Here is a 24,479-nt window from a genome sequence, read left to right as displayed (position 1 = left end):
ACACAAACGGTTTCCACTGCAACACACACAAACAAACACACACACACCCTCTGGCCTGCGTTTCACCCTCGCTCTGGGCTCGGCCTCTTGGCTCTCGCTCTGGTTGGCTGTGACACTTTGTTCTAGTTTGTTCTTGCAGTTGTTGGCCAATAAAAAGAGAGAGGCATGATGGTAGTTTACCAAATAAGGCGAGTTCAGCCAAAGGCGAAAGCTTCGAGCAGAAATAACCTGAATCCAGCGCCAAAGGCCGCACATGCAGGAGCGCTGACGGCTCTGTGTGTAATATGAAATGTCACATGCACACACACACCGACAGTCTAATGCATGGAGAGCGGCCGCATGCATACATGCATGTAAATAATATGCATGACACACACACACACACACATCATGCATGCACAAACACACACGGGCAGCCAGAGGTCACTGTGACAGTCAGCTTCACGCTTCATGCAATCAGGATCCAAACCTACACACACACACACACACACACACACACACACACACACACACACACACACACACACACACACACACACTGCTGGATCTTTGCTCTGCTCCTTTCTGTGTTTGGGTCATTTCTTCTTCTCTGGTGTTTGTTGCAGCAGGACTTTAACACAAGGTGAGAACATGTTTGGAAAGTATCGACGTTTTGAAACGCGACGTCGTTTCTGCTTCAAGCGATCTGCTTCGATCCAACAGACTCACACTGTGGACTTCAGCTTTAGACGCTTCTTCACCTTCAAAGCTGCAGTAATCTGTATTTTATGCTCAAACAATGAAACGATTGAGACGTTAAAGGTGCTGCGTGTGAGGACAAACCAGACTTTTCACCAACATTTTCAGCCTGTCTGTGCACACGTACAGATTCTTACAAAACAAACATCTTCCTCTGCGTTGGCCTCTTCTTCACATGCAAACTGTTTGTAAACACTTTTTAAAATGGCCGCAGATTTTTCAGATCAGCTGAAACTCCAACACTGGCCGACCACCTTATGTTTTGTTGGCACTGCGAGCCCGTGAGCCAGAAAGGTGTTCAGTCCACGAAGGTGAAGAAATCAATGGCAGATAACTGTAAATAAATATCTAGCAGCTGTTTGTAAAATGAAGTTATTGTGGACAAAATCTTTTTCTGAACTGAGGGAGAAAACATCCATTCAGATAAACATTCGTATCCGTGTGGTCCGAGCGTCCGTCTCAGTGTCTATTGTCTCTCTGCCTGGACGTCCCTGCTCACCTGTGGCATTTCCTCACTTGCTCCATTAATGATGTAGTGGGACACTGTGGAGCAGAATGTCAGATTGTTGGGAAACATGATGCCAAAGTGATGAAGAGTAGCAGGAGGCAGGTGATCTGTCAGAGGTGATGAATGAGAGGAAGGAGGACGAATCAACTGCAGGGTCCCTGCTGTCAAAGAGGAGTCAGACTGGATGTGATGTTCAACTTCCAGTCAGGTTTTAATCAAACCAAATCCTGACTGACAGCATATTTACTGCCTTCATTTTATTGGTAGGATTCTGTAATTCTGCCGTTGTAAAGTGTTCATAATGAACTCCTGACAAAAAGGATGCTCAGAGCACAGAGAGTTGATCTAAAAATCGAAATATTTGACAGACATTGTGATTTCCTGCTTTCGTGTGTTAATGAGCGTTCTTCTCCAGACGTCCTTGAAACTCACCTGAAGAAGGCGTTTTGGAAACAATCCCTGTTTCCACTGCGTTTCCACACAGCAATAAAAAGTATAAATGTGACAAAACTGTTTTGTGTGACGGATTACTTCTGTGCAACTTGATTTTCATAGCGCGTGAACTGATCTGAGCGCAGCGGCTCTGGGAAGGGAATCCGTATGATTTGGAAAACGGTCACCAGTCGTTTAGATCACGCTGGGCTGATTCCCTGATTGGAGGCACCTGCTGTGAAATCACTGATGGGCGTGTGCACAGACCTGCAGCTCAGGTAAGAGTCAAACGGTGGAAGCTTCTGCTCAACAAAGTTGATGCATCCCAGAATCATCAACACGTGTTCTGATCTGCACCTCTGAGGGTCAGGAGTTAACCGTCAGGGTCAGGGCGCTCGACCTCTGAGCGCCTGCAGGTGGCAGTAACACAGCAAGACGTGCTGCTGTGCACCAACAAAGGCAGTGGAAGAAGAAAAGACAGGAAGGACAGGATGGATGAAAGCAGTGCTCAGCTCTGCAGAGGTTTTATGAGGAAGGAAACACATTCGACACGACGGTTAGTTTTGGTGAGTAACGCTGAACGTGAACAGTTTGATTCTGAGAAAACCCAAAAGAGACACTTTAAGTCTCAACAGGTTTAATTTCACAGTATAGTAAAATGAATGTAAACCAGCGGCTCAACAACCAGAGACTGCGTTTGAAACTTGCTTTAAAATATGTGACATTAAATATTTTAGCTCAAACTTTTGTAATTCCCTCCTTTACTGCAGCTCCTGCATGACTTTCTTTGCTTTGCTCGCTGCTGTTGAGCTTCTGTTCGCGCCTGCAGCGTCTGACGTCTTTAATGCAGACCGATAACTGCTGCTCCTGTTTGCCCGAAGCTGTGAACAAAGACAAACAACATGATTTCCAATGTCAGCTCATTCAAAACTGAAATGAATATGTGGTATTTTTAGCGCTAGGGGAAGCTCACATTAAGGTGGAGACGGCGCTGTCAGCCCAGCAGACGCGTTCAATGTGCATTTCAGGTGTGAAGTGAGTGTGGCTGCGTTGACACAGCAGCGTGTGGTCACAAAGAAAGACAAACGACCTGCATCTATTTGTGAGAGACATCATCTGCAGCATTTAGCATGCAAATCAGTGCTTTTACCGTCAGGAGTTTTAAATCAGTCAGCGGCGTCCATGTTTGCACGCCTACCTGTGAGTGTGTGTATGCATGTATGTTAATGTATGCATGTGTGTGTCAGTGTGCACCTACAGGAAGCCCGTCTGAGCGCACGCCGGCCTCGCGGCCCCGGTTGTCTGTCAGGGTCCCCGGGGAGCCGAGAGGCGGCCTCTCCTGCGAGCGGGAGGCTGTCATGGGAGATTGGTCGGGAGGAGATGGAGGATCAAGGTTTCACTGGGCTCTTTACAGAGGCTTAGCCGCTAATATCCCGCTGCAGAGGCGCTTTCCCGCACGCTGTTTAAGATTCAACACATACGAGCCAGAAGCGCCGGCCTGTTTGCACCGCCGGGGATGAAAAGCCGAAGCGAGCGCTCGTTTTCAAGGTGAACATTGTTCACGGGAACCAGCTGCTGCCATCACAATCACCGGCGATGGACGTGTAAAATCCCATTCACCGCCATTGTACTGGACAGGCAGAAGTGCAAACTGACCCTGTAAGACAGATTATTTTTGATCCCTGACAGGAAATTCTGGACTTGTGCAGCAAGCTAGTTGCTAAGCTACCGAGCACCAAAGAAAAACAGTGCATCAGTGTCTGCGGCTCGTACAGCGAGCAAGAACCAGAGCAATCATTCAACACGTGCGGCGGGATGGATGATATCCATCTGAAGTGCCTCCTTGTTTCCCAGTTAAATGTGGTGTTTGAGAATATCACATGCTTTGATCTGCTGTGGAGAGAGAGAAGAAGAAGAAGAGAGGCCGGAGCAGAACAAAGACCAGGCAGAACAAAGAAACAAAGGGGAAGAGGAGCAGCAGAGGAGGAAGAGATGGAGAAACCAGAGTAACTGGTGACCGGAGGAGGAGGAGGAGGAGGAGGAGGAGGGGGAGGAAGAGAATTATAGCAGCAGCGGTAGAGAGGAGATTGTCATTTCAAGCCTCACATCAGTAACAGGATCCAGCCGTCACGCTCCAGCAGCCCGCAGGTCACCTCGGCTCTGCCGCTCGTCTCTACGCGTCTGTCTGCCTCACGTCCAGACCTCCAGTTCGTTTAAAAGCCGGGCAGAGCGGCAGGAAGCTCGTCTGCGGCAGGTGGACGCTACCTGCCGACATCATGCTTTGACACGGGTGTTTGGTGAAGACGCCAGGGACGAGATGAAAGACGGGCAGCGGACGTGCTGTCCATGAACACTGCCTGTAAAACTGAAGCCGTGCAGCACTTCTCATGAATTCCTCCTTCCTGTGTGCTGCAGTTTACCTTCAGCCTTCATCGCACCTGAGCCCGGCCTCAGCTTCGATGAACTAACTGTGGGAAAAGACTTTTTCTCCCCCTGAAATGGCAGAATGAGCCCCCCCCCGTGACCTCCCTGTGCAGCAGCTGTCACAGTGAAGGCCACAGGACTGACCAGTCAGGGCTGGAGTCAGCTGCCCCCTGGTGTCCCGGTGCGTTACTGCAGCGCTGCCATCTGAGGGAGGAAGAGGGGAAAGATCAGAGACTTTGAATCTCTGCAGAGGGACTCAGGATAAAGATCAAACTTCTAATCTCCTGCGAACATCAAAAATAGATGAATTTCCCCTTTCATACTCTGCGTTTAAGTATTTGACCTAAATCTGATGCATTATACATCAAGAGAGTCTCCTAATACACGACTCGTCTGCAGCCCCATAGGCACTGCGTAATATAGGCATCTCAATCTATAACTCCACTCTCTTATCTTGATGTTCAGCTTTTTGTGTTTGTGTGTGTGTGCGTGTGTGTGTGTGTGTGTGTGTGTGTGTGTGTGTGTGTGTGTGTGTTTATCAGTTTAAATTGAAAAGAACAGCGGTTCAGGGTCTACTTCATATTGCCAACACTGATCAATAAATCATTTCAAACATTGCTGATCGGAGACCACAGCTGTCTGTAGGGAAACACAGATGTGTGTGTGTGTGTGTGTGTGTGTGTGTGTGTGTGTGTGTGTGTGTGTGTGTGTGCGTGTGTGTCTGTGGGTCACTGCAGCAGGAAGAGAACGTGTGTGTGTGTGTGTGTGTGTATACGAGTGCAGTATATGGTCTTTGCAGTACAGAGTAACGGAGCATGTTTTAATGACAGAACACCTCAGTGACCGAAGGACACACACACACACACACACACACACACACACACACACACACACACACACACACACACACACACTCACTCACTCTGTGCATTTCCCTCTTTGTCTCACTGTGATAGCTGTGTGTGTGTGTACAGTGTTTCCTGCATGTTTATGAGTGTGTGTCTGCTTGTTTATCTGGCTTGTGTTTCCGTTTGTGTGTGTATGTGTGTGCGTGCGTTAATGTGTTGCCGCCTCTGTGTGCGTGTGTGTGTGCGTTAATGTGTTGCCGCCTCTGTGTGCGTGTGTGTGTGCGTTAATGTGTTGCCGCCTGTGTGTGTGTGTGTGCGTGGCCCATGTGTTGCTGGTTGTGTCTTTGTGTGCAGCTCCATACGTCCTCTATAGGAGCTGGTAGGAGGCTGATCTGCTGCAGAGCTGAATGACGGCTCAGCTTCATTGTTCCATGTCTGCAGCTCTTCTTCTTCTTCTTCTTCTTCTTCTTCTTCTTCTTCTTCTTCTTCTTCTTCTTCTTCTGTCTTTGTTCTTGTCTGTTTCTGTCCTCTTTGATTTTCTTCTTTATGTTCTACTTGTCTTTTGTCTTTTGTTTGCCCTTTTGTCCTCTTCTCTATTGTCCCTTCTTTTTCTTCTCTCATCCTTTTTGTCCTCCTCTTCTTTTTGTCCTCTGTTGTCTTCACCTCTTCTTTCTTTCTTTTTTCTTTTGTCCTCTTCTATGTTGTCTTCTGTGTCCTCTTTGCTTTTTTCCTCCCTTTTACTCTTGTTGTTCTTGCTTTCTCATCTTTTTCACTTGTTTTGTCTTTGTCCTCCTCATCATCTCCATCACCTTGTCCTCTTCTCTCCATCCTCAGTTATTCTCTCCTCCACTCTGTTGTCACCTCCTTTGTCCTCTTCCTCATCTCTTCATCTTGTTTTTTCTCTCCCCACTCTTTTGTCCTCTGTTGTCACTCCTCTTTTTTTCTCTTCTCCTCTTCTCTCTTTGTTCTGCTTCTTTTGTCCTCTTTTTCCCCTCTTTCATCTCCTCTTCACCATGTCCTGCTCTTTCCGTTCTTCTTTATCCTCTTCCTTTTCCTGTCCTTTGTCCTCATCTCTTGTCCTCTCTTTGTTCTCCTCTTCAGTCTTTCTCTGTTGTCCTCCTCCTTCTTTCTCTTATCCTCTTTTGTCCTCTTTGCTTTTGTCTAACCATCCTTCTCCTTTGTCTTTGTCTCTTGTCTTTGTCCTCTACCCTCTCTTTGGTTTTTGTCCTCCTCTCTCCTCCTCTCTCCTTCTCTCCTCTGGGTGAGATATTGCCTCTGTGATGCGTTGTGACAGTGACGTTAATGGAAGCACTGTACATTTAACGACCTATATCTCCGGAAATTCCTCTGCCGCTTCTCGTTGCATGCACACGCACGCACACACACACACACACACACACACACACACACACACACACACACACACACACACACACACACACACACACACACACACACCTGAAATACAAAACACAACCAGTGCAGCAGATACAGGTCTGTACACCTGTAAATACAGCAAATATGTGTGTTTTTGTTACTTATTATATGATCACGTGAGCGAGTGTGTGGACACGTGTCATTTAACTCTGCATGACTGTCACTCGGCTGTGTGTGTGCGTGTGTGTGTGTGTGTTTTGATATGACACAACTGTCAACAGCACAACAAAAGAGCGAGGGAGTCGCTGAGCCGGGAAGTCGGGGTGAGAAAGAGTAAGTGAGCAGAAGAGAGTGAGCGGCGATGGAGATGAGGGGAGAAAATGATGAATAAGAATAAAGAGAGAGAGGTGAGGGAGGCTTGTGGGGGACACGAGGGAGGGAAAGAGGAAACCTGAGCGAAGGCAGGACAGATGGAAGAAGAAAGACGCAGCGATGGAACAAAGGGAAAACACATGAAGGGATTATTAACAGTGCGCCGGCAGAGACGCTGTTTGTGCCACGACGTGGATTTGACCCAACTGGAATCTGCTTTCTGAACTCAAATCCTCTTGAGTCCCTCTGCGACTCTCTGGTTGAATTTAATATACATAAAAACAGTATTTAAACCAGGGAGGAGTCATATTTTGTTCTTTTTTCACTCATCTCACCGCTGCAGCCTCTCCCACTGTCAGTGAAGAGATGTCACACAGGAAGTCCAACATCCAGAGTGGAATAATGAATTGATTAATTACTCGCAGTGAATTAATTAATTAATCCAAGATTTTGATCCAGTCAGGATTTGCTGCTTCTCCTTCTCTTATTTCATAAATAAATAATCTGAACATCTGTGGCTTTTGGACTGATGGTTCTGACAATAAAGGACTCTGTATGTGATCTTGGGCTCTGATAAATCGTGACGGGCAGTTTTTGATATTTTCTGATCAATCAACAATAATCAAATTAATCAAGAATGAAAGTAATTGTTAGAGGCAGCTTTACTTCTAGTGGCTTCACAGACATCTGTCCACCTTTCCTAGCAGCTTTTAATGTGAAATGTTTATGAGATTTAAATCATATTTAAGTGTTAACAGGAACCAAACTGCATTTGGAAGCTGGATCTTGGTGGTGAACACGACACGACTCATTCTGTCATTGTGTTCATAGAGAAAGTGCTGTGGACATGAATATTATGCAGAATTTACCCTGTGAGCCGTTATACTCGAGCTGACGCCTTCATGTCCGTATTTATTTCATCGTTTACGGCACTGTCAGTCTGCAGGATCCAACCAGCTTTCCGAAGGACTCCCTCTATGCAGACGATGTCCTGCTCTCTCTTTGCTTCTGCTCTTTATCCCACTTCTGTGTCTCTGCAGCCCAAACCAGGTGTGAGAAACACGCCTCATAAGCCCCTGTAAACCCCTCAGCAGCATGAATGTGTGTCCATTAATGGTGTGTGTGTGTGTGTGTGTGTGTGTGTGTGTGTGTGTGTGTGTGTGTGTGTGTGTGTGTGTGTGTGTGTGTGTGTGTGTGTGTCTGTCAGGTTGGGTCAGCTTCACTGATCTGATTTCTCTAAGTTCAAACATTAAGAAACCTTTCTGGTTCTGTTGTCAAGTTGGAGTGCAAATAAATAAATGCATTCATTTAAAAAATTGTTCTTTCTTCACTGTTTTCCGTTGACTTTGGATCAGACCCCATGAGTTCCATGTGAAGCTGTGGTTGTGGTGGAGGAGCTGGTTCATACCTCCATCACCTCAGCTTCACCCTCTCTGTTCTCCACCAGCACAATACATCCTCCATTAGCTGAGTAACTTGCATCGTAATCCTTAATTGGAAAATTCCCTCTTTCCTCCATCTAATTGATTCCCAATAGTGAATGTTATGACAGCTGCTGCTGCAGCTCGTGGGCTGTAATCAAATCCCACATGTTGCTTAACCTTTTCACTTCCACCCGGCTGATTAGCTGCTGTCAGGCAGCACATGCACAGTATTTTAATTTTTGCAGATATGTGATTATTTTTAAGGTCAGTTTATTATTTTGCATTTCATTGCAGCCTGTCACGTGTCTGAGGTTATTATTTTCAGCTTTATCGGTTTCGTCCTAATTACCTTTCACCTACATGTGAAACTTCCAGATGTGACATTCATGTAACATCTCTGAAATATTTATTATATTAGTAAATTTGTCTGATACGAGCATGACGAACAATATGTTATACTCAAAAAAAAAAACAACACCTGCTTCTTTTCCATAAGATTTAATTTTCTTAAACCTCAGAGGAGTTTTAAACCGGTTCAGTCGATATCAGTCTTCTTCTCCGATGGATAAATGTGGAGTGATTCCTTTAGAAAGAAGACTGAACACCTTTCAGAAGATCTCTGGATGCTAGTTTTCAGATGATGACAAACAAGATGCATGTGTGTGTGCGTGTGTGTGTGTGCGTGCGTGTGTGTCATGCCGTCACCCTGCGGCATGTGGAGTTTTGACCTGATGACCTCCAGACTCAGTTCTAATGAAGCACTGATAAGATCACTGAAATTCACCGACACGCGACTCAGGCTGACTTTCTTTTTAATTTATAGCATCATTTTGTTTTGTTCATGGTCTGGAACATTCTTCTCTGAATATATTGTTAAACAAACACGTCATGCAAAGCAAAGACGGCAGCACATTAAAGGTTAATGATGGAGTTTATTGTGCGTCATTAATAAATAAACAGTTTGTGGAGGAATGGTTGTTGTTTTTATGTGAATTAAAAATGATCATCTCTCTCTCTCTCTCTCTCTCTCTCTCTCTCTCTCTCTCTCTCTCTGTCACTCTCTCTCTCTCTCTCTCTCTCTCTCTCTGTCTCTCGCACTCGCTCTCAGGCGTGGAGGCGGAGCCTTTGTGTGAGGCGGCTCCCGTGGTCGTTTGGAGACTCATCGAGGCCGTCGAGAAACACGGTGAGAGAATACAAACATGAACAAACGCCTGCTTACTTTAAAGGATGAGTTCAACAGTTTAGGAAATACACTGTTCACTGCACACCTGGAGTGAGGATGTGATTAGCCTAGCTTAGCATAAAGAGGGGAAACAGCAGCCAAGCCTGTGAAGATCACGCATCAACATGTTGTAAGTTGGACATGAACAGAGATGAGAAGAACAGCTGTTTAAGGGGCGGCACGTCTTGACAAACAACTGTGGATCCCTGTGAGAACCCATAACTTTGGTTCCTCATTACCAGCCGCAGCGCAGGTCAGCTGATAGTCGGTGAGCACAGGCTTTGGTTTATTAGAAAACCTAAAACCTGCCAACGTCACTGACGGCTCGGCATCAGGAAGCTGAAATACTGCCAGCGTGGAAGTGTTTGGAGGTGTATTTTGAACTTAAGATAAAAGCAGACTAGTGTTTTCCCCCTGCTTCCAGTCCAATGCTAAGCTAGGCTAACGATATCCCGACTCCAGCTATGTCTGTTCTCATTTCATGTTGGAAAAAACCTCATCAGCATTTCATCTGTAAAGTGTCTTATTAAAAAGGATCAAAACCAGCTTCCTTCCACATAAGAAGTAGTAAATAAATGTGTTGGATTTGTGTCTTTGAGGTCAGCAGGTGATTCTGTAACTCAGCAGGACGTGTGAGAAATGGGTCGTAACTCGACGTCAGTAACCTGGAGCCACGTGCACAGCACTGCTCATACGTTGAGCCTGGCGCAGCCTAAAGGACGAGCATGTTTTCCTTCTCAGCTGACTTCTTCTGTTTGCTCTGCAGGTTTGAACACTGAGTCTCTGTATCGAGCTCCTCCGGCCTCCGGTGGACCTGCAGAGCTGCGGCAGGCTCTGGACTCGGGTAGGTGCTCTACGAATTTAGCTGATTAACTTAAGGACGTAAATGGAATCAGTGTCAGGATTTGGTGCATTTCTCAGTTTTATGTGGTTGTAAATTCAGTGTCTTTGTGTTTGGACTGTTGGTCTGGTAAAATAAGCGACTTGACGATGTGCTTGAAGGCTCTGGAAGCTGCTGATGGGTTCAGTGTGTCACTCTGAGCATCACTCTGATGTTATCTGTAAGAAAAATCAGCTTGTCATCAGTCAGTCATCCTGTAGACTCTCAGAGCGGCGTACAGGAGTCTGAAGTGAGTCTTGAGCAGGGCAGGTCAAGGTAAGGGGTGAAGGAAAAAGCCATCCAGTCGGAGACAAAAGAGAATAAAGCCTCTTTCAAACAAGCGCTTTGTTTCATAAATGTGTTGCTGACTTTACATGATGGTGAGTGAAGGTCACGATCGCTTCTTTCTCGGCTGAACCTGGCAACACCGCCGTAACACTCAGCAAGTCTCAGCTGAATGCAGCTGCGTTAATGGAAACTGAAAGCAGTGCACAGTTCTGTATTTGATAAAAATGATTATCATCTCTTTTAACAGAGAAAATGCAAATAGTTCATTTTACTGCAGACGCTGAAAATGAGCCATTTTAGGTTGTAGAGGAGATTCTTCTCAGGTCGAATCCGTCTAAAAAAATGTGTTTTTTTATTTTTTACGGTGGAATTTTTCATTTTTTCATTTGCAACACGTTTATTTGTTTTGGATTTTTGTGTTTTTCAGTTTCTGAAGCTGCAGCAGGTTTCTCCTGATGCTAAAGTTTTGAGCCATTACAGACTTCCTGTCCTGTTACAGCGCACAACGAATGAGTAGACAAACATGTTTTCTTACTCTACATTCAGAGTTGAACTACACAAAGCGATGCTGCCTCAACACCGTGAGGATGACCTGTAAAGACAGGGCTGCGCTGGATCCTGCAGCACTTCAGAAGCTAAACAGTCGATTTCTTTATTCCATCTAGTTGTGACGCTGTGTTAAATTAGCTCAAAGGTCAACGTTACTGTGACGTTTTTGACCGTAACTCAAGAATTCAGAAGCTAATTATGACAAAATTCCTCAGAAATGTCTCAAAGGATAAAATGATGAAGTTTTGTATCCAAAAGGTCTGTTAGGATTTGGAAGTTTTTTTATTAGCAGGATAGTCATTGATACCAATAACTGCATTGATATTAATGAAATTCAGGTGGCAGTGGACAGGTGAGGTGGAGCAGGGAGCATTGATGACATCATGGTTGCGTCGTGGGGATACCCCTGAGTTCCACTTGGTCTCGACCAATGGGAAACCAGGATTTGGATTCAAGCCAAATCTTACACTCAGGTGTGATTTGGTGTTTTCTTGTTTCCTGACTTCTTTATCACCTGCAGGCCTTAAGCAGCAGGATGAGCATCGTTGATGCAGCCTGAGGGAATGGAGAACACTCCTCTTCCTGCGTATTGATGGAAAACTCCTTCATGTGTACCAGGAGCTAAATATCACAGTTATTGTAGCTCCATCTGTAAAGAACATTTACCCGACAGACGCCTGTATGTGAACGACAGAAAGCCTTTATTTTAACAGATAGAGAGGCAGCACTGTTACACATTCCATGTGTGAGCATGTTCATCTCAAAGCAAAGAAAAACAGCCCTTAAAGACGTGAAGGGATGTGATGTTTTTGTACTCTCTGCTGGTACAAAACTGCAGCGATTGCAGTAAAAAGCAGCAACATGTATCAGTTATTCAGCTTTGAGTTCATGAATCTCTGCACTGAACTACAGAAGCAACAAGTGGCTCATGAGCGACGGCCGGAGCTCCCAAGCCTCACCTCCTGCTCTCCTCTCTGCATTTAAAGCAGCGTGAGCGCCTGCCGAGGCTGCAGCTCCTCGCACCGGGCGGCTGAAGCCGGACGCAGCCCAACTCACTCCAGACAAAAAAGTTGGCCAAGTTTGAGTTGCTGAAGTTCAGCTTTGGCACCACCAGGGAGTGCTCTGACTCCGCACTTTATTTTGGGAGGGAGGCGGGGAACTCACAAAATCTGTGAGGGGAGAGAGACGGGAGGGAGGGAGGGACACATTTGTTATCAGCTGCAGTGTGATGCTGCTGACTGGGAAAGGCTGAGTGCAGATGTTTCAGTAGTTTTTAACCGTCTGCTGAAACATGGACGTGAGATATGAAGCTTTTATTTGTGCCGGCTCATCAGTGGAATCATCAGTCCTGTTCGCTGCTGCGCTTTTCCTGCAAATCCATCCTTTGTGTCGTCGAGTCCATGACCAGTTTTAAGGAATCAGGTGTCCTGTTGTTCAGTCAGACCTTAATTTTGCTTTTCCGTCATTCAAAGTATTCTTGAGCGATTCTTGCGGTCACTTTCACACCTGCAGTTCAGCTCACTGCTGCTGTGCTCTCACAGCTCACACACTGTACAGTCACATGGACCGACCCCTTGATTGGCCAGTTTTGGTGGCGCGGTCGACATCATCGATCCGACACGGAGCCCAGCTGGTAGAAACAAAAAGTCCAGACATGTCTCGTGCTCTGATATTCAGCATTTCACTGATTTGTTAAGGAAAAACTGCCAAAATGTGGATTTTAATCCTCTGATCTGTTAATCTTTGCCTGTTTGATCTGGTTAAATCATCCCATAAGTTCATGGCAGAATACATATATGAATATACCATGAAATTATGGGATGTCTCCTGCTCTTTCATGACCTTTGACTGTGTCATTCGAGAGGACGCCGCTGGCTGTTTATGAGAATATATTTCCTGGTGCTGCTTGAAACTCCTGAGTTGTATTTTCCAGTAATGTTTAAAATTATGAAAATCAGCCCCAGGTTGTAGGAAAAAGGGAATTTCCCTTTGAATGTATTATCCAGAAGATTATTTTGATTTAAGCCGTCATGATCATAAGACCCAGAATGAGAAAATGGCTTGTTATGATGGATGTTTTTCTCAGAAAGTCTCAGAGTTTCTGCAGAAAAAGTCAAGAACTTTGCAAATCCAGTACATTATATTGAGCGGGAAGAATGGGTTCATTGTAGAAGAAGACACACAGAAGGCACACACACACACAGAAACACACACACACCTGGCCTCCTTGGGCAGTGGTGGGAGGTCAGCGTGGGGCCAAAGATATGCACATACTCCAAGTAAGTGACTGAAAGGAGCTGACATGCAGGCACTCAGAGGAATTTAGCATGCAGGCTTGATGCGCACACCCACATATATGTTGAGACAGAAAGGGGGCTGCATGAGAGACGTCCTGCGCACTTTATGCTGGAAAATGTAGAGAAATGCGGCCGCTGACATCCTGCAGTCACACTGGCTTCGTGCACGCTGAGCGGTCTAACAGACCCGGACAGATCCTATGGAATATATATGAAAAGCGGTGGCTTGTGTGCAGATCTGTGCTGACATGTGGCTGCAAAGTTACGCCATCAGACACGAAGGAAAAGTTTGGCTTGAGTGTCGGAGGGCAGAGAGGGAAGTCATGATGAAGGACAGCTGAAGGACGAAGGGACAGACATGTCTCTTTGTCTTTGATGTCACATGTAGACGTATCTCTGTGTCTCACTGTCAGAGTTGTCTCCTTGGGTTGAGCAGGCAGATGAAGGTAAAAGAAATGTCTTCTTCTGTGCGGTCAGACCTGAAGGCGATAAATAAATTGATCTTTATTTCCAGGCTTTGCTCTGGCAGTCATTTCAGAATCAGTTGCTTTACTCAGAAAGTCGTCTTCTGGCCGGTCGAGTTAGTTTTCATGCATGTTTTTGTTTTTTGTCTGTACGTTCACAGGTTTCCTGTTTATTGAGTTCACCTGCACAATGTAAAACAGTGCGAGATGACCGCTCTGCCCTTCATGATGCCTGTCAGAAAAACATCCTTTAGCATCGGGGTCATAGTTCGTGGTGGGTTGTATTATGATGACAAACATCTCTCAGCCTGTAACCACGACCTCTCTGATAAACACATAGTTCAATATACATATTTGCAACAATATCAATAAAACCTGAAGATTACGAAGATTTTTATGGCAGAATTAATTGCTGAATTGAAAGCGATTGTACATAATAAAGTGGCCAATGAGTGACCATGTTGAGCCTCAGGTCTGTCCACATAGACATAGACAAAAAGAAAAAAGATCATGTTAGCTGCTAGCGGCTCCATGACAGCAAGACAGTAAATCAGCTTTGAAGGGACCAGTGAAGCGCGATAAACCTTGTGGTTGTAGTATGAACGTTGTGTGAGTGCCGCCATGCCAGTCAATGCGTGCATGTCCGCCGGGCGCTTAGCGTCTCCGTATCGGAAGAGTGTCCACATTCCCCCACGGAGAATACGTGTCGAGACTATTCTTGATGGACGATGCAACCAAACACAAAGTCAGACACAGGATTGTGTAGACAAGCTGGTAAATTTTCAAAATAAAAGAGCCGATGCAGACAAACGCAGTTAAAACAGACAAATAAAGAAACCATTCGACTGTGAAGCCTGCTGACACCTGAAAATCAAGAGTAAAAGACCAAACAAACACGATCTGAGCGAGTCAACGAAGCTCCGCGTCTGAAACACGACCGGTGGGATCTAAGGTTCTTCTATGGAGTAATCCTTGGCACACACACACACACACACACACACACACACACACACACACACACACACACACACACACACACACACACACACACACACACACAGAGAGTGATGCTGTAGAGTAACTTATTACTTCCTAATTGAATTACTAGTAATATGTAATTTAGGACATTTGTTGGCCAACTCTGTCTGAAGCCTCACTTTCAGTTCTGCCAGCGGGAACAAAGTCTGACTGTTTCTGTCTGCTTTCATGTGTCCATTCCAGATGAATGAATGAATGAATGAACTCAGGCTCTTTCTCCTCATGTATCATCTACTGTCTTTATTTGTGCGAAGCAGCACTCAAAAGGTCAACCTCCATGTGAAATCTGTCTTTTTATCAAAGTGCTGTTGATGGTCTCTTCTTGGAAATTTGGAAACAGCCGCTGTGTGTCCAGGAAAACAGAAGACATCTGTTGGTCTTTGCAGCGGCGCCATCGATTATCCCACTGAGAGAAGCTGAAAGACGTCTGTTTGCACGTTAAGAACACAGTTATTGAAGGAGCTGATGGCGACTTCTGTTTCTGAGGTGCTTTTGTTCAGACATTTACAGCTCAGGCTTTGTCCTCAGAGCTCTGCTCTTCATACTCGTCAGCCATGATCTGTCTCACTGATGTCACTGCTGTGACCTGGAGGTCAAAGTTGAACCGGGATCAGCATCGCTGTCGTCATCGCTGAGGGGAAGGACGGGCAAAAGACAAACAACAACACAGACTGTGAGTGTGAGTTAACAGGAAGCGAGCTGCCGTGTGTGTGTACGTTTCATGGATCGCTGTGAGAGAGCGACGCAGCGTCCGTCCGTCCGTCACTCTGCAGGAGGAGTGTGAGGCTGCTGCAGCGCTCTTCATCGCCGCGTTGTGTTTGTGCTGCTGAGTTCTGGAATAATGTTACGTAACAGGGAGCAGTTTCATTGTACAGACACGCTCAGCCTATTCTGCAGCTTCAGATCCCGAACCGACCTGTGTGCGCGTGCGTGTGTGCGCGTGCATGTGTGCGTGCGTGTGTGTCAGGCTCAGAAAGCTTTCGAGAACATTACCTCATCGAGTTGACCTCCGATTGGTACACGGCCCGGACGTTGCCATGGTGATAGCTAGCCTTTTTTAGCTGGTTGGTTCTGCCGTGCCCACACATCGCTCAGTGTGTGTGTGTGTGTGTGTGTGTGTGTGTGTGTGTGTGTGTGATAGCACCTCCATCTTTGTGAGGACCACATTTAGTTAGACATTTGCTGCAAATGAATGCATTTTGGACATTTTTTGGACAGTGTGGACGTTTCAGAAGGGGACATTTTCAGACATTGTTGACAATTTGTCCTTTTTTAAAGGTGAAAACATTTTGTAAAGTTGGGACATTTTGCAAAACTGGAAAAAGTTAAAGATTTTTATTTTTAAAGTGAAGACATTTTGTACATTTTGTGGACATTTTGGAGAGAAACTGCCTTTATATTATGGACAGTGGGGACATTTTTGGACAGTGAGGTTATATTTTATAGAGCGGGGACAGTTTGGACAATCAGAATGTTTTGTCCAGTCCACTCCTGCTTGGTTTTGGATTGCGGGTAGAATGAGGACTGGTGGGTTTGTGTGACAGTGTCCTCATAAGTGTGGACACACAAACACATCAGTGTGTGTTTGTGAATAAACACACAAACTGTATGAGCATTTTCATCACTGCTGGCTTTGTGTGTGTTTGTACACTTTGACCCAGATAGAGTGTGTGTGTGGACGACATGGATGTACTAACAACGCACACGCACGCACACACACACACGCGCACGTGCGCACGCACACACCGTCGTGCCAGCCTGTCAGGCACAGAGTGGGCAGTCTCTGTTTTGGAAACGATGACTCACGTTGGCTCAGACTGCAGCAGAATTCACTTTGTCTTCGACACAAACTGCACACGTTACGCACACACAGCACACACAGCACACACACAGCACATACACACACACACACACACACACACACACACGGAGGCGTCCCGCAGCTCACGCACACACACATAAACAATCAATGATCATTTGTGCGTGTGTAATAATTCATCAAACTTTAACACCTTTCCCCCCGTCCCCATCCCGCCCTCCTGTCCGTCCACCCTCGGCTCAGATGGACGGAGACGTACTCTCTCTCTTCCCGTCTTCCCATCCAATCTGTTAACTGCTCGCCGCTAACGAGCGATCAGCCAATCTGCAGCCTTGGAGCCATTAAATAATCTTTTATTTCACTGCTCCTCCTTTATGTACTCTTCCATCTCCCCCTCACATCTTCTGTCTCTTTCTCTCCCTCTTTTTTATTCACTCATTCATCACGTCCCTTTTCCTCCCCTCCCTCCCTCCCTCCCTCCCTCCCTCCCTCGCTGACAGGAGCCGCTGAGTTCAGCAAAACACAAATTAAAAGAGCTCCTCCGCTCCATCTCTCCGTCTCCATCCCTCCATCCTCCGCAGCCGTCCTTCCCGTCGTCAGTCGGTCCCGGCCCCGCTATTGGTCCGAGGTGATGTCATCATCTTCCTCTGGCGCCCGTCAATAACCTATTAGAAGCCGGTGTTTTTACAGTCAGCTGGGGAGCGAAGAGGCGCAGCCACACATGCTCGTACAGTGACACACATGCACATAAAGCTCCAGGCTGCAGAGTCTCGCTTTCAGAGTGATTCTTCATCACCAAGTGCAGCGAGTTCAGAGTTCTGCTGCGTTAAAGAAACTCTGGTTTCTCCTCTTTCGTTCAGCTCGGACAGAAAACAGGCTGCAGGGATGCACATCCGTGTGTGTGTGTGCGCATGTGTGTGTGCACGTGTGTGTGCGTGGAGTTGAACCTTAGCTGCGTAAATCCAGGAAACACATTCACATTTGACAGTTCTGCTCTTCACTGTTCGTGTCCAGAAGCAGTGTGGTCTCTGCAGTGAGACGCAGAGCAGCTGGTGGATGCACGTGAAGCTTCCTGTGGTTTCAGTCGAGGTCTCTGATGGTGGATGCAGCCATTTTTAGGTTTTATGTGCATTTCCTGTATCTCTTGATGACATATACTCCGGTGAAGACCCCACAGCACGCTCGGCTGTTTACGAGAAAGGCCTTAACAACGTCACAACGTTTCGTCCTCCTTCACGATGGTCGCCGTGTAAACAGCAGAACTGTGATGTCACAGCACGAAGTCGTCCACCAGGAATGAGCGCTGGCACGAGCTTGACTGACGGCAGCGGCGTCTTCCTGCACGATGCCGCGCTGTGTCGAAGGAAAAGTTGAGCCAAGCTTTTTTTTGCTGGATCGTTTGCCACTGTTGGACCACGCAGAGACGTCGTTGAAATGGGGGGGGGGGATCCATGTGTCTGATTGATCTGATTGATCTGATGTCATGTTTGAACAAATCCAGGTCTGAGCCGTTGTTGCTCTGTCATGATCTTTACCTTGAAACCGTCGAAACACAAATTTCTGCCTTCAGACTGGAAGAAGACATCCTCCGTGACGATGACGCGTCACGTTTTTCATGATTTCTGGTTGCAGGAGTCAAAATCGACTAGAAATGTACATCACACCCACAGAAAATTCTCTCCATCGCTGTCTTCTTCCTCCTCCTCCTCCTCCTCCTCCTCCTCCTCCTCCTCCTCCTCCTCCTCCTCTCTGAACACTCAACAAGCTCCCAGCATCCTTTTCAATGATGTCATCTCTCTCACAGTGCCAGTGTGTCGTCTGACAACACATAAACACACAGTCTGCAAACACAAACACATGCATTAGGATGTACGCTGGACAGCAACGACTTGATGATATGTGAATATACAGAACACCTCTTCCTCCTCTTCTCCTCTCCTCTCCTCTCCTCTCCTCTCCTCTCCTCTCCTCTCCTCTCCTCTCCTTCCGTTTCCGGTGTGAGTGTGAGTGGTTGCAGTGGTGGTGGCGGAGTGCGAGTGGCGCGGAAGTTTGAATTTGTTTCCTTTTCACGGGTCTCAGGTGTCTTTTCTCTCCACTGCATGTGCTGATCAGGTAAGGTTTTTTTTGAATTACTTTTGACGAACTGTTGTTTGTTCGATCACTTGTTAGGGAGTGTTTTTTCGGAGGGATGGCGTCCGCCGAGACGCCACCTCCGTCCCTCCGGCAGGGAGTGAGGATAGTCCCGCCTGACAATAGTGTGTCGGTGGAGGAGGTCCTGCTGGCTGTGGGAGAGCAGGTGGGTCACGAACAGCTAAGCTATGCTTCCCGCATGAATAAGGCTGTGGTGGTGTTTTTGAAAGGTGAGCCGCAGGTGAATCAGCTGATTGAGAGCGGCGTGTTTATCCGCGATTTGTTTGTGCAGGTGTCCCCGCTGTCGGTGCCCTCCACGCGAATCACCATATCTGGTGTTCCGCCGTTCATACCTAATGAGCTGTTGGAGCAAGAGCTCCGCAGGTTCGGCAAATTTGCCAGCGGGATTAAAACGGTGAGTTTAGGATGCAAAGATCCTAAACTGAAGCATGTTCAGTCGCTGCGAAGGCAGCTATTTATGTTCTTGGACTCTCCGACTCAAACGCTGGAGGTGTCCTTCAGAGTCAAACACGGGGAGGGCTCATACATGGTGTACGCGAGCTCAGGTCAGATGAAGTGTTTTGAGTGCGGGGATGTCGGGCATAAACGTTTGACCTGTCCGCACAGACAGCAGGAGGCGGCGAGCGGCCTCGCTCGCGCGGACGCGTTGGGCGGTGCCGGGGGTGGCGGCGTGTCTGCTGCCGCTGCGGCCGCGGGCGCGCTGCCGCTTGCGGCGTCGTCCGATGCGGATGGCGGCGGGTGCTCTGCCGCTGCGGTCGCGGGCGCGCTGCCCCCCGCGGCGTCGTCCGGCGCGGGTGGCGGTGCGTCTGCTGCCGCTGCGGCGGCGGCCGGTCTTGTGGTCGGTGCTGTTGTGGCTAACACCGCCGTAGCCGACTTTGTGCACGTCGAGGCAGCTGACGTGGCGGTGGCTGGGCCCGCGCCTGCCGTCGCCGCCGCTGCTGCAGCTAATAGCGTGACAGCCAGTGTCACAAACACCTTAGGTGGAACAGAGCAGGCTGAGGAATGTGAAGCTCCCGTGGCTGCATACAGTCTGAGGAGCTCCCAGTCTGCAGGTACTGACACACCTCTCACAGTTTCAGGTGAGGAGATGGATTTTGATTCAGAGTCAGACACTGTCTCAGTCAAGGAGTTTTCAAGCAGAAATACTGACCTCTACTCTCTGGAGGACATTAAAAACTTCCTTGACGAAACATATAAAAAATCAGCCAAAGTTACAGATTATTTCAATGACACTGATAAATTCATTAGATCCGTTGGCGTGTTAAAAAGACTTGTTGGGTTTGATCTTCTTGATGAGAAGAAACGTTTTCGCCTCAAGAAGCACATCACAGCCCTGAGAAAGGAAGCAAAAATTAAGGGTAAAAGTGTGCGGAAAAGTAAACGTTAAAATATGATCATGCACAGCACGGTGCTTCCTCTTTTTGACTGTTTGTTGTTTGTGTCTCTTTGTCTGTCTCTCTTCTCTGCCCTCTTCATGCAGAGCCTTATTACAGGGACCTTAAACATTAATGGTGGGAGGGACAGGCATAAAAGAGCTATAATTTCTGAGTTAGCTACTCAAAAAAAGTTGGATGTGTTGCTTCTACAGGAAACACATACAATCTCAGGGGATGAAGTAGACTGGGGCCTATGGTGGGATGGACCATGCGTCCTCAGCCATGGCACAAATTTTAGTGCGGGGATAGCAATTTTGTTTACACCATCTGCAAACGCAACTGTTCTGTTCTCTGTTGAGGTGGTGAAGGGTCGCGCACTCATTGTTAAGGCAGAAATACAAAGTGCTGCTTTTGTTTTTGTAAATGTGTACGCACCAAACCACGGCGCTGACAGAGCTCGCTTCTTCAGCACACTGGCAAATGAGCTGCAAAAATACCAAAATGAGCAGATCATTATGGGTGGGGATTTTAACTGTACTTTAGATTTCACTTTAGACAGGACACATGAAGAACCACATCCACAATCATCACTTCACTTGAAAAATGTCACCACACATCTAGATCTGTTGGACACATGGAGGGTTAAACATCCCCACACGAGACAGTACTCATGGGTGAGGGTCAGCAATAACAGGGTGAGTGCCGCCAGGCTGGACAGGCTTTACATTTCTGGAAGCCTCAGCTCCAGGCTTGCCTCCAGTAGCATCTGCCCAGTTGGCTTTACAGATCACCATCTTGTGGCCATGGAAATGGTAACCTCGCCGGGTAAAAGGGTTAGCTCGTACTGGTGCTTTAATAACAAGCTCTTACAGGACATTACCTTTTGTAAGGCTTTTGAGGGGTTCTGGCAGCAGTGGAAACTGAGGAAACCCCTCTTCAGTTCCCTGAAGCTTTGGTGGGAGGTAGGCAAGGCCCAAGTCCGAGTCTTCTGCCAACAGTACACATCCTATTCCACTTCTAGGATAAAGGCGGCAGTGCATGACCTTGAGGCCAGCATTAAAAACATTGAGTTGGGGCTGCACGGAGACCCAGACCCCAATATGGGTTCTCTACTACAAGAGAAAAGAAAGGAACTAAGCTCCTTACTACAGGAGAGGGTGAAGGGGGCTTTGGTAAGGTCTCGCTTCCTCCATCTGAAGGACATGGATGCCCCAAGCGCCTTCTTTTTTGGCTTGGAAAGGTCAACAGCACAGAGGAAGATGATGACCTGCCTGAAGCTCCCAGATGGTAGGGTCACCACCAGCCCAGAGGAGATGAGGCGACACGCGGTGGATTTTTACACCGATCTCTTTGCTGCAGAGGATTGTAGGACCGAGTGTCAGGAAGAGCTGCTGCAGGAGCTCCCCCAGCTTAGCCCAGGGGAGAAGGATATTCTGGACTCCGAGCTCACTCTAGAGGAGCTGACCACCGCCGTCCATCAGATGGCATCTGGGAAGGCTCCTGGGATTGACGGTCTCTCCAGTGACTTTTTTCAAACAGTTCTGGAACATTATGGGATCTGACCTTCACGAAGTTCTGGTCGAGTGCTGCCGGACAGGTTCTCTTCCTGTCTCATGCCAGCGGGCAGTCCTCTCACTCCTGCCAAAGAAAGGAGACTTGGCTCTTCTTAAGAACTGGAGGCCAGTGGCGCTCCTTTGTACTGATTACAAGGTTCTCTCTAGAGCCTTGTCCAACAGACTAAACAGTGTACTTGGTGTCATTGTCCACACAGACCAAAGTTATTGCATACCTGACAGAAATATAATGGACAATATTTTTCTTGTTCGTGATGTGATAGAAATGTGTAACTTTTGTGATGTAAACACAGGGATTTTATCACTAGACCAGGAAAAGGCATTTGATAGGGTAGATCACTCTTATTTGTTTTCTACACTTAGGGCTTTTGGTTTTGGTGATGGGTTTATGTCGTGGGTTAGTCTGTTATACAGGGGTGCGCAGTGTTTGGTGAAAATGGGGGCAGGGCTGAGTCGGCCAATCCCTGTGCAGCGGGGGATCAGACAGGGTTGTCCTATATCAGGCCAGCTATACAGCTTAGCCATTGAGCCCTTGCTGTGCAGGTTGAGGGGTCGACTCACCGGCTTATCGCTGCCGGGTCCTGCTCTCAGTGAGCGTCCTCTGGTGGTTTCTGCTTATGCGGATGATGTAAATATCTTTGTCACAAGCCAGGGAGACGTTCACGGTCTGCGGGATGCCCTGTCCCTGTACGAGAGGGCTTCATCTGCACGGGTCAACTGGGCAAAGAGTGGAGCGTTGCTAGTCGGGCAGTGGAGGGGTCAGCCAGTGCCCAGTTTGCCGGGAGGGCTCAAATGGGGTAAAGAGGGCCTGAAAGTGTTGGGGGTCTTTCTGGGCACTGAGGCTTTTCAGTCCAAGAATTGGGAGGGGGTGATGGAGAAAGTGTGTGCTCAGTTGTCTAAATGGAAATGGTTGCTACCCCAGTTGTCGTATAGGGGGAGAGTTCTGGTCGTAAACAACTTGGTCGCCTCGACTCTATGGCACAGACTTGTCCCTCTTACACCACCACCGGGCCTGATTGAAGATCTCCAGAGGGCCATCGTAGACTTCTTCTGGTCCGGCCGGCACTGGGTTCGTGCAGCAGTTCTCTACCTTCCTGTGGATGAAGGTGGGCAAGGCCTCATTAACATTCAAGCAAAGATTGCCTCTTTCAGACTTCGAACAGCTCAGGAAATATTATATGGATGTGGTCCCAGCTGGCTGGACACCGCTCACCTGCTGCTGAGGAGAGCCGGGAGGTTGGGATACGAGAAACAGCTGTTCCTGATACAACTGGAGGAGGTAGACCTGACAGGGCTGACTCCGTTTTACAGCTCTGTGGTGCAAGCATGGAGGATTTTTAACTCATCTCGTACCACAGAAGGGACTCCTGGCATGTGGCTATTCGAGGAACCTCTGTTCTTCAATGGATTCCTTAGAGCACAGACACTGCAATCAGCCAGCCTGAGGGCTAACCTCAGAACAGCTGGCTGCACCAAACTGGGCCACCTGATGAGGGCAAGGTTGAGTATGGATGCCCTGAGGGACAGGAGTGGCATTACTTCTGTGAGGCTACTCAACAGAGTGGTGGAGGAGTTTTGTGCTGCCCTGCCAGCATCATTCAGAGCATTCATTAATAACCATGCTCAATGTGAACAGTGGACAGAGGGGATGGAGTATGGTTTCCCTTCTGTGGTGGTCACACCTTCTGTGGGGGAGTGGCAGGAAGGAGGGGGACAGCTGCTCTCACTTGCAACCCCAAAGCTGGACAAGTTTCAGGACGCTGGTAAGAAGGCTATCTACCAGTGTTGCGTTAAGGTTTTGCACCTGCGCTCTCTGGCAGAGCTGAAGGAGTCAAGGTGGACGGAGTTTTTCGGCCCAGACACCTCTCCCAAAGGCAGCTGGCGGTCCTTGTACAAGCTGCCCCTAGATAAGCGGGCAGCAGACCTCCAATGGAGGGTTGTACATGGGGCAATAGCTACGAACAGATACAGAGCACACCTTGATCCGGAGCTGGGGGAGGAGTGTGGGTTTTGTTCAGACTCTGAAACAATTTTCCATCTGTTTGTCCAGTGTCCGCGGCTGGCTGCGCTGTTTGAACTTTTAAAGTCCTGGTTTCAGGCCCTCGGGGAAGATTTTTCTTTTAGTTTGTTTATATATGGCCCGAGATATAGTGCAAAAAAGAAAATGTTGCACACTTTAATCAACTTTCTTTCAGGGTCCGCTAAGTTAGCCATCTGGCTGACGAGGAAAAATCGGGATAAAGGTGTCGGCAGTGTGCAGCCATTGTTGGTGCTGCAGGGTCTGCTGAAGGCCCGACTAAAGATTGAACACACATATTATAAGATGGTGGACAATCTGCAGACTTTCAGTCACATGTGGGGCATTGGGGGGGTTCTCTGCTCTCTAGGGGGCAATGGAGAGCTCATTACTAATTTTTGAATGTTAATGCCGGAATAGGACAGAATTTTTTCTTCTTCTGTGGTGTTTTTGTTTTTCTTTCTGTGATTCGGGAATATTTTAGCTCATTGAAAGAAGGGATGAGGATTTGATTTTGTGCTAAAGTTGGCAAATAAATGGCTTTTTAAAACCAAACCAACCTCTCCTCTCCTCTCCTCTCCTCTCCTCTCCTCTCCTCTCCTCTCCTCCTCTCTCCTCTCCTCTCCTCTCTTCCTCTCTTCCTCTCTCCTCTCCTCTCCTCTCCTCTCCTCTCCTCTCCTC

The 24,479-nt window shown here is 47.4% G+C and overlaps 1 protein-coding gene across 1 annotated transcript in view; it reads left to right on the top strand.

Moving 5' to 3' along the window:
- The window catches only part of pik3r3b (phosphoinositide-3-kinase, regulatory subunit 3b (gamma)), a 171,869-nt gene that overhangs the window by 42,187 nt on the left and 105,203 nt on the right, over nucleotides 1-24,479 (top strand). The window contains exons 3-4 of the mRNA XM_070960155.1: nucleotides 9,232-9,306; nucleotides 10,112-10,189. Coding sequence (XP_070816256.1) covers nucleotides 9,232-9,306; nucleotides 10,112-10,189 — 153 coding nt within the window. The remainder of the gene's footprint in view (nucleotides 1-9,231; nucleotides 9,307-10,111; nucleotides 10,190-24,479) is intronic.

Source organism: Chaetodon trifascialis, chromosome 4 (assembly GCF_039877785.1).
Source record: "Chaetodon trifascialis isolate fChaTrf1 chromosome 4, fChaTrf1.hap1, whole genome shotgun sequence".
NCBI classification, from domain to species: Eukaryota; Metazoa; Chordata; class Actinopteri; order Chaetodontiformes; family Chaetodontidae; genus Chaetodon; species Chaetodon trifascialis.
The sequence above is the reverse complement of the archived record's forward strand: the minus strand, read 5'-3'. Positions and strand labels throughout refer to the sequence as shown.